At 31.5% G+C, this 11,440-nt stretch overlaps 1 protein-coding gene across 1 annotated transcript in view; it reads right to left on the reverse strand.

Annotated features, from left to right (window-relative positions):
• Positions 1 to 3,182, reverse strand: part of LOC129228496 (dopamine D2-like receptor) — a 71,926-nt gene extending 68,744 nt beyond the window's left edge. The window contains exon 1 of the mRNA XM_054863177.1: positions 2,835 to 3,182. Within this exon, the coding sequence (XP_054719152.1) occupies positions 2,835 to 3,182 (348 nt within the window). The remainder of the gene's footprint in view (positions 1 to 2,834) is intronic.
• Between the last annotated feature and the right edge of the window lie 8,258 nt (positions 3,183 to 11,440).

The following is an 11,440-nucleotide window of genomic DNA, read 5'->3' on the forward strand; positions in this document are numbered from 1 at the left end:
CGAAAAATGAATATATATTAAGTGTAAGCATTGTATGACAACACTGTATGACTGCGAATCAGGATCGTATGCAAGAGTGTGGTTTATAGGGTTCAAACCTCCTCCGAAATTTTTCACCCAAAGAAATGCTTTCCGTTATTTATTCATTTTATTTATTTATTTATATTTTGGTGACACAAATAATATTGTTGTTATTATTATTGGTGAAATAAGTTTTGACTGAAATATTGTACAAATTCATTGTGTGTTTATGATAGTTTATGGTAGTTATTGAGAAATTCATTTATTTTTAAACAATATGCCGTTTTGTAAGAACATCCCCTCCCTCCATTTAGATAATCTATTGTAACAAAAATCAATAGAATGCACATGAAACTAAACTTGATAGAACATATAAATGTTTCAAAAATGTGTTTGGTAATGCCCCCTCCAAAAGAAAAGTCTGGTTACGGCGCTGCTGCGAATAAATTAGATTTTTGTAGTGCTTTACCCTAAATAACAAGTAAAGCGGACATGAGAAAATAGATTTATTTATTCAATGTCACGAAGCAGTTTTTTACTGCGCAAAAGAGAATATCATTCTTTGCTTAAAAAATGCCGACAGTGCAAACGATGCTGATTTTCTAAAAATATAAATTTGCAGTTATACTGTCCATGGCCTTGATACGGAGTGCTACTCTAATGATTTTTCTTAACGTGGATACTTAACCGCTTACAGTTTGACAACGAACTATATGTAATTTGGCAATCGGCCAATTAAAGACGATTTCATCTGAATGAATCTAGCAAAAGAAAACGAAAATGGGATTTCGTTGCACGCGTTTTATAACGTCACTAGTGCCTTACTAATTGATTGCATTCAATAATATAAAATAAGATAAAAAGATTTTTCTTGGAAAAAACAACAAACAAACAAACAAAAAAAAAAACAAAAAAAAAAAAACAGTAATAATAATAAAATAAATAAATAAATAAATAATTTCGTTCGACCGGAAATGCAAAAGCAAAATGGTAAGAATATTGTTGTAAAATTATAAATCGGTTAATTTTTTTAGTGAGAATATAGATCGAATAAGTTTAGATTAAATAAATATTGCAGTGAACAAATTTTAATTTTTACAGATTTGTGTCTAAATAATTAAGAGGCAAATGTGCATATTTGTAACGAACGATGACCCCTGTAAACTATTAGATGCGTCCTGTTCCGCCAATAAACCGGATGTTTGCCTTTCCATATTATCGCTGGTCAGACTGTAATATCATATTTTATATTATGGTATACATTGTTAGACAACGTGGTTCTATCATTAACTGTTGCCAAAACTAATTTATTAATGACTGATTTATATTAGCTATACATACATTAAGGTGTAACAGAAACCTCGTACCATATTTCCAACATGTATGTATACCGTTTTCTAAACCATCATTAAATAAATCTTTACATCGTTATCTTACGTATTAAATCGTCTACATTTTATGAAAATAAATTGGATATTGGTAAATATTTTTTTTTTTTTCACTACGCTTTTTTTTTATTTTTTAGTTCGACTTTAGTTGTAGACGAAATATAAATCTAACTTTGTAAAAACTGTCGAAACTTTATATCGTGAGTAAAACATGGCAACTTAAATAATAGTAAAGTAAGGTAAATAAAATAGTTAACAAATTAGCAAATTCTTTTATCGCTTTTATTTTCTATTTTGATTTAAGTGGTTTCATTTCACTCGTAAATGCAACATAAGGGGCATCTTTGGTTATCGTTTTTGTCACAAAAAAAAAAAAAACTATCGATTCATTTTTAGATATAACCTACATGAAGCCAAATTTTGCTATCATTGTCATAAAAGATTTTCATCATTTAAAAGTGTGATGATTAAATGCAAAGTAAGATAGATTGCTGAATGTATGAAACTTGTTTATTTGAAAAAAAAATGCTAACGAATTAAATCATATTTTTATTCATTAAAGATTATTGAAGTTGATTTTAAGAAAATAATTAATTTTAAAAACATATAGTTTAATACTTGTGAGGAACGTTTGATTTTTCGAACTATGCTATGATTATAATAATTAAAACAATAATTTATCAATACACTGGGCTCAACAAAAACGTGTTCCTAAAAAAAAAATATCTTATCAATAAACGTACGTCGTTTAGCTCTTGAGTGAAGTTCACATGTTTTTACTCTAAATTAGATATACTTATTTATTATTAGATATATTGTACTTATAACATGAAGATGGATATAAATCACTAAATGTTGAGATATTCAAAATGATATTCTGTTGTTTTAAATAGTTCTAGCATTTGTTTTTAAACACAGCTATACTATTTAGAGAAAAATATGCTTAAATGAAGCAAAGAATAATAATATTAACCAATACATTAAATAAATTCTTATAACATAAAAATGCATATAAATCACTAAATGTTAAGTTATTCAAAATGATATTATTTTGTTTCAAATAGTACTTGCATTTGGTTTTAAACACAGCTATTTTATTTTGAGCAAAATATGCTTAAAACAACCAAAAAATAATATTATTAACCAAGATTTTAGTAACGATGCTTTGCTAAATATTTCCAAACTATAAAATGAAGAATTTTAATTCTGTTCAAATACAAACTGATAAGTAGTGCAATTAAAACAAGAGAAACGGTTAGCACTACAGGGATATTTTTTTTTCATTTTTGTTTTATTTAACAAAATAAATATATGTTTAAATTTTAGTTTTAACATTAATTATTTTAAAACAATATATCATTACATTTATATTTAAAAAATATATTTTTAAAGAACTAGGACAGAAATCACGTTTAGTAAACTTACCAGGACATATACAGCAAACGGCATCACAACTGCAGCAACCAATAAATCAGCAAACGCAAGGCTTACTATGAAATAGTTCGTAACAGTCTGCAAGCTTCTTTCCTTGTACACACTTAAAATCACCAGGATATTTCCAATCACAGCCACCAGCGGTAGTGGAATGAGAAGTAAGGCCCAAAATACTTTTCCGGGTCCATTTGATTGCATGCCATAGTTAGAGTCATTTGAGTCGTTTGTGGAAAAAATACTTAGATTGAGTTCTTCAGAGTATTGTAAAGATTTATCCAAATTGGCACTTGTATTGTAAGGATGTAGAGGAGAAGAATCATCATTCACGTAAGCAGGCATCTCGAAGTAACGTTTAAAAAAAGTTACTTGTTATATACTTTCTCGTTAATCAATTTGGCACTTAAAGGATGTAAAGGAGAAGAATTATTAGAAACGTTAGCATCCATGTTGAAGTAAGGTTAAAAATAAGTAATTTATTATATGCTCTCTCGTTATTCAAATTTTCACTTAAAGAATCAAAGAAAGAAGAATCATCATAGACGTAAGCAGGTATCTTGAAGTAAGTTTGAAAAAGAAGTTATTTATTACATGTTTCTCTTTATTCAATTTGGCACTTGAAGGATGAAAGGGAGAAAATTCATCATAGACGTAAACCGCCATCTTGAAGTAAGGTGAAAAAAAAAAAAAAAAACTATTTTTCCGCTATTCAATTTGGCACTTGGAGAAATAAAAAGCTGCAAAAGAGAATAATTATCGCAGACGTAAGCAGGCGTCTTGAAGTATGAATTAGAATAATTTTGTTTTTTCGATATCCAATTTGGCACTTGATGAAATGAAAGGATACAGAAGAAAGTATTTATCATAGATGCAAGCAAGAATCTTCATATAAGGTTCAATAGGATTTTTTAATAATTTCTCCCGATATTCAATTCGTCACCAAAAAGAAATGATTTAAAGGGGATGAAATATCATTGACGAAAACACATATAGATGTAAAACATACAAGCATCTCCAAGTAAGGTTTAAGAAAAAAGTTCTTGGTTTCATGTTTTTCACGTTCTTTATCTCTTCAAGTGTATGGAATAGACAGGTAATGAGCGAAATATTTATGCCTTTTCATTAATTTTACAGTAAAAATGTATGATCACAGTTGATGACTGGAAAAATGTGCAGTGAATATTCAGATATACGACTGATTTTGGTGTTTAATATATTGATAAATCATGTGACAGTAACGTAGTAACCAGATACTACGTTATCGTTTAAATATGTTAAATAAGAGTAGATACATATAAAAAGTTTCGATTTAAATCATTAGGTTCTGATAGATCTAATAGTCTTTTGTTTTGATGGATTTATTTTTCAGAACAATCCTTACAGAAAACATTAATGATAGTATCGTTTCCCCTTCAACATTAAAAATCGTTATATTTCAGATGATTTTGTAATTTTTGAGAGCAAGAAAGACAATTATTATCGCTTAATATGAAGTATATAGTATGTAATATTAATTTAAGTTACATCTATAAAGTATGAAAACATTCAAAAAATTAAAATAAAGGTTGAACTTTAAATTTCGGTTCTAGAGTCTGAAATATTCGGGTGATAGTGGTAAAAAAGAACTTTTCCAAGTAATTAAAACTAAACATCTTTAATAAAAGGGTAAGTTTTCAAGTAAACTCACAAAAATATGTGTGTATTAAAATCAATAAATACACACAAATATTTCTTAAAAAATACTGAAAATTCCTTAGTCTCATCTTAGTCCTTACACCAGTCAATATACAATAAGTATTTTCCATATTTATTTGCCAAAGTTTAAAATCCTCAATACTTTGCACAACACGCAATAAAGCATGCGGGATTTAAATGAATATTTCAAAAATATTTTTCAAATATTTCTCTTTTAAATGAAGTTGATTAGAAACATGTATCCACAGTAAAAGTTATTAGAAAGGTTCTTCACAATCAACTGTAGAAATTGCTTTAAAAACTTTCGCAGTCATAAATGTGAATGCTAAGAAATGATCCCAGAAAATAATTTGGATTTCTTGAATAATTAACGATTTAAACACTAAGTCCATTTCATTAATTTTGAAATTGGTTTTTCTTCGAAAGTATTCTTTTAAAAAAGTCTCTTTCTTGGTTTTGCGCTGTCACATATTATTAAGAGAGCACAGAATCAGATCTTGGTCCTTTATCCTATAAAATAAAGAAAATGGAATACATTAGCAAAAAATTCAAATTTTTATTCAATATGTAGACACATTTACTATATCTACTTCACTAGTTTTCCCCCCAATGCGTTTAAAAAAAAAAACAACACACATATGACAGCTACTAAAAATATGAAAGGAAATAAAAATAATGACAGTATAAAAATACTCAAAAGTTCTTCGAATTAACGACCTGATTTAATTCTATATTTTTCATGTTCGCCTTTTATATTTTTGGTTAAGAGATTATCTTAGGTGATGTATGCTTTGTATCAATGATGGAAACCTGTTCTATTCTTCTATTAGTAATGATTGCTTGTACAACACCAAAGATAATATAAGTACATCTTGAATCATACATATAGAAAACCATAGTGCATATCTATATTGCTACAGTGGTGGTAAAAAAAATTGCATCACCCACGCCGCAAAGGAGAAGAATATCATTCCGACTGCATCCAACACACAGTTGAGCATCCCGTATCCCAGATGATTTGAGGATGTATTTCTGATCAAGGAGTTGGTGGGCTTCACTTTGTGCAAGGAACAGTAAACGCTCAGGTGTATATTGGCATTTTGGAGGAGAAATTGCTTCCTACTATCCGGGATCAATTTACTTCAGTTCCAAACGTCATTTCCCAGGATGATTCTGCTCTGTGCCATAGGACAAAACTGGTAAGTAACAATTTAAAAACCTTTATCTTGCCATTAGATTTAAACTGACAGTCCCGATCTACGTAAACAATTATCGGATTCCTGCTGTTAAATGTTTATTTCATAAGTTTTGCAGAATTTCACATACATTCATTGTTAATCGGTCGACCAAAACTTCTCACATAATCCCATTGTTGTAAAAATGCGAGGGTGATGCAATTTGTTTTACCAGAACTGTATATAAGCGTGTTTATGTGTATACGTTTGTACACATCCTTTAGTATATATATGTTTACTATAAAAACACATGTTTTGATGGATTAGAGTAAAACTTGGTACATATGTCAATCAAACCTAAAAAAGTTAGCTTACGTAGTTTGATACAAAATTGCAAATCAGCTATACTTTTCTTGCAATTTTATGTGTGCACGTTGAAACTGAGAGAAAAAGATATTTCTGAAGAAAAATTGCGTTTAATTAATCATATAGATAGGGAATAATTTTCATGCTAAGCGTACTTACAAGTGATGTGCAGTAGAACATCACATGTACTATAGTACTGTAAATGAATGTTATTGCTTGCTAAATATCTCGGTCAAATTAAGCTATTGGAATAACTTCGCGAAAATAAGGATATTAGCGGGCTCAAACACAATAAATAATTTTCGAATCTCACAGTACGTTTTAACTCTTCAATTATTTTTTATGATACTCTGAAAGCGATTAGGATAATCAGAGATTCGTGTTGTTTGAGTTCTGATAATTAGAGTTTTACTGCACTGTAAAAACGATTCAGAAATGTTTCTAGAAAATAATGGGCTACTGAAGTGCCCCATTTCTGCCAGTAACATATCTCGCAAAAACCAGGAACGTTTTTCGCTGAAGTTAAGTAACCTTCTTGAAAAATCCAGAAATCTTCTTGTTTAAAGCCTGTTGTGTCTCTGGAACATTAGAGTCATCTTAGGTAGAGATAATCTAACAGCTTGGCCCTGTTTACCCGTTAATTTTACCCGTCTGCAATTCTTGCAGAGCAAAGTAGTTCGCACTTATTCGCTTCCTTAGGGAGCTTAATTAGCATGAACGGGCCGTAATTGAACCGAAGCCGATGCACTTTATAAATACGTTCAGTTAATCTTTAAACTGGGAGCTGAAAATATTTTTCACAACAGTGAAAGGTCTGCATTCGTGCGACTTGTAGCAATTCAGGAAACTTTTTGACAATGATACTTGATTTTTCCAGAAAGTGGATAAAAACCATTAAAATCCCGAAACGTAACACGGAAATACCCAGTAGCGTTTCGGATTTTTTTTTTACAGTGTGTATTGTGATACAATTAACTTAAAACCACATTCGAATATGTTAAGAAGAAATTTTCATGAAGACAATCAACACTCTTAATTTAATTTGCTGAAGAATATAAATCATCGTTACGTGTTGCAGCAAAAACTCCTGTATCTTGAATTTTTTTCTTAAAAAAGCATCATAAGCAATTCTTATATAAGCTAATGTGTTGGGTTACTTAAAACTTAGACTCATTACGTTTACTTATTAACTGCCATATCATGAGTTTTCTTTCTTCCTTTTTCCTCGTAATTATCTTTCCCCTCCCCCTCCAGTCTTAGCTTTTTCTTTTCTTCATTTTGCTCTAAGTAATTGGATATAAATACTTCGCTGAAACATTTTTATTAACTATCAACATATATTAAACGCCTTAATAGACTCGAATGATGTAATGAACTACAAGAATAAAACTAAATGATTTTTTTTTCAACAGTAACACGTTTCGTATTTCATCTTTCCCTCAATCGTATTTAAATATTTCTGCATTTTGTGTTTGTTATATTTTCTGTTCCTGTTTAAGAAAAATGTTACGTGTTTTTTTTTTTTTTTAATAAGAATTTTATCCGCAAAAGAGGATGCAAAAAGCGTTTCTTAACAAGAAAAATTTTATTCCATTTCAACATTTCTATAAAATTCGACTATTTATAGAACGAAACTTTCAGAAAGTTTGTAAAGATTCTGAAAGTTTAAGTAAAGTAGAAGTGTTTGTAAAATTTCTTCTATTCCTCCACCGTTGGAGGAACCATAGTGCAAGGTTCCACCAACAATTTGAATTTTTAAAACTACGTTAATACACATTCCAGAACTCGTGTAACGTTACAACCTTTAATACTGGTCAACTTACACAATTTTTGTACAGTGTGTCTTTGAAATTAAAAGAGACCAAGAAATAAATTGGTTTAAATTTAAAAATATATATATGTACATATATATATATATATGTTACGGCCAAAGCCCGAAATCGGCCAGTTCGCGAATTGGCCAGCCAATTCGCGAACTGGCCAACATTGCTGAAGGCTTACCGGCCAAAGCCCGAAATTTTCTGCATTTCGGGCTTTGGCCGGCCAGTTCGCGAAGTGGCTATGGACGATCGGCCAAAGTACGAAGAGGAAAATCAAGATTATACTTGCGCGTGAGGAAGATTACATTTGCGCTCTTCAAATGAGCGAATTATCTTCAATAAATGCGTTGTGTAAAGTGTGCGAATGCAAAGGCAAATTGAATTAAGGACGATCGCCAGTCTTTTTCTGCTCCATAGACCTAATTTTAAAGATCCTAGATCACATTGTACCAAGAAATATTGCTTCAAAATTGTTTTAATTATTTTGCAAATCCTCAATATTAAGGGCTCATTAAGAAAAATATTAAGAAAAAATAGTTTTGTTGTTAATATTATTTAAAGAGGCATTTCTTTAATGCCGCTTTTTGTCGAAAATCCCCCACAACATGTCCTTACTAATATTTTATACATGAATGTCATTATATTTATTTTAATTTATTTTTAACATTGTTTTTTTCCTTAGTTCGAATTTTTATGAATCAATATTTCGGAAGAAAAAGGAATCTAGAAAATTTAGCATATTTTATTTACTTTTTTTTTTAACATTTAGGAAAGTTTGTTCTTATTGCCACGGTATTTATTTTAATTCTTTCTTTTTTTCCTTAAACGTTTTGACGCATGTTTTACTGCATTTATTTTAGGTTAAATTCATTGTATGCATTTTAATTGATTTTCTTTTCGTCTCGCTGTATTTGCAATGCGAGTTTTAATTCAAAACTTTTTCTTCTTGAGGATGCGGAATGATCATTTATATAAATTGCGTAGTTTATTTCAGCCAAACTCTTTTTTTTCTACGGGGGATGGAGGAGCGAGATTTTCCTTTTGTTCTAGATACAATGTGTTTTTAATTACCATCTTTTTTTTCTGCAAGGAAGGCGAGAGAACGGGATTATCGTTTAAACGCTTTCGTAAGAAAGGTTGTATCACTAATCGATCGGAGTTTGCTTCGCTCTCAAATCGATTGGGTTACGGTAAGGGTGATTACTTAACGAGTTTGGATGAAAAAACTACAGAATTTTTTTCCATTATTTTACATTTTAAAGCAACTGTTTATGTAATTTCATGTATTTTCCATTTATCAAAATATTTTAAATTGCAGATTGTTTATTAATTATTGTCATTTGGGGGGGGGGGGGGTTAAAGAACGTACACATTTTAGTACAAGAAAATTATTATTTTGCATCAGAGATGGAAGGGGGGAGAATTTTCATTTATTCAAGTAACTTCCTTCAAACTCTTAGAACGAGCATTGTCATGCGGGTATAGTTCGTAATTAATAAAAATACTCTAAAAATTATCGAAATGGCTATCGCACCAAAGCAACGGTGTGAATAGCCTGTGGGTACAGACTAATCACAGGGACTCGGCGCAAAACATGCTAAATTTCCCCTCTTCGCTATCTCGTTTTTAAATTGGCAATTTTTCACAGCTGAAAGCAGAAAAATAAAAAGAAAACATTTGTAGCTTCTCAAATCTCAAACCTTCTGCTTAAGACAAAATATATTTTCAAATGAAAAAAATCAGACATGACTACATAATTAATTTCTAAATAGAAACAAGTCTATATTATTCGTGCAATAAGTCACTTCCAAAACTTGCGTTGCCGACGATTAAGTTGCTGTATTTGAATTTGTATATCTACTTTTCAGCTAATTTTTTAATCATGACTGATTTTGACTTGAAGATTTTCTCTGAGATGTGGTTTTGTGGAAATTTGGGTGATAGAGGGGTTTTAAATATAATTCTGGGGAGGGAAGCACGCATTAAATTAATAACTTGTCATTAGTTTTGGTTTCGAAATGAAAATTATATTTAAAATTTATGCCACAAACACTGAAAGATTGAAAAACACGGCCTTAGGTTTAACCTCAGCTGTGACTGGTCAAGTATTATGTAACATGAAAGTTGAGACCAAAGGGTCTCCCATTTCTCTGACAAGAGGAGATCGGTCACAGAAATTCTTAGATAGACATTAAATAACGAAGCAGTTGCAGTGCAACAACAAAAAACGTGGGGAAAGAGCATCTTGTGGCGTACAAAATGTCATAAAATCTTATGTAAGCAAAAGGGGAAGGGGGTATAACGTATGCTTACTTTTTCTCACAAGATGGGGGGAAGGGTACAAAATGACCAAAGAATACTCACACAATACTTGAATAACCCCTTATTAGCTATCGCAAATAATTTCAACTAAAAATAAAGAAGAGAAAATACGAGAAATTCATACTCATAGCTCAGTTGAAGAACTAAAGCCTAGAAAAACGACGTCGAAGCTTTGAATAACTATTGGCAGGACGTTCACAGGGACGTGGTAGCACCCTCCAAGCCCGACGAGATGCCAACATGTCACCCTAGTCGAAAACTTAGGGGCTCGATTCGGAATCAAAGTATAGTATAAATTTTACTGCTTTTATTGGGGGAGGCGGGCTTGGTGACGAAACTGACAAGGGGCACGATTTGGCTCTCGGCGGCCCTGGGGCACCCCCTTTCTAGTTTCTACCAATTGCACGCCGCGACGTCACATTGCAAGCGACAGATGTGTTGTTATGCGTTAATCTTAAATCTAATATAGTCATTTCGGGCTTTGGCCAAGGATTCCCGGCCACTTCGCGAAATGGCCAGCCAAAGTAGAAAATACAATACTAATTGCAAGTATTTCGGGCTTTGGCCAAACCTCTTGGCCATTTCGCGAACTGGCCGAACTTCGGGCTTTGGCCGTAACATATATATATATATATATATATATATATATATATTAGGGTGTCCCAAAAAAATGAAAGTCGTTTTTTTAAAACGCATACCCTCTTATTTTTTTTCCTTTTATATCAAAACCGTTGGAAAAAAAGTTTCATGCAATTTGAAGCACGGTAACCCGTGCTGACTTGCGCCTAAAGGCCTAAACGTGTAAATAGCACGTGTATTCATATAAGCAAGCGAATGCTGGCGACGCGATACTTTGCAAAGCTCAAAACAGCTGTAAATAGTGCACAGAAAGCAAATGAAAACAGAAAAACATATATTGGGGGGAGGGGGGCTTATCCGTAGTAATTTGCAAACCGTCAAACATGTCAGTACGAATACATTCCGGTCAGCGAGCGCAGTATAGTCTTCCATAGGGAACGAAACATGGCAGTGGAATTGCAAAGTTTGAAAAAAGGGATATTTTTAATAGGAGTCGTAAAACAACAAACTACGGGCTTGAAACTTCCCTCTAACAGACAAGTTCTGTCGGTTTTGTTTTATAACATTCGAGAAGTAAATTTAACCATCAGTGAAAGTGTTAATATCGCTATTCGGGAATGCATCATCTTTTGGGAAAAGGCAC

Source organism: Uloborus diversus, chromosome 8, assembly GCF_026930045.1.
Source record: "Uloborus diversus isolate 005 chromosome 8, Udiv.v.3.1, whole genome shotgun sequence".
NCBI lineage: Eukaryota > Metazoa > Arthropoda > Arachnida > Araneae > Uloboridae > Uloborus > Uloborus diversus.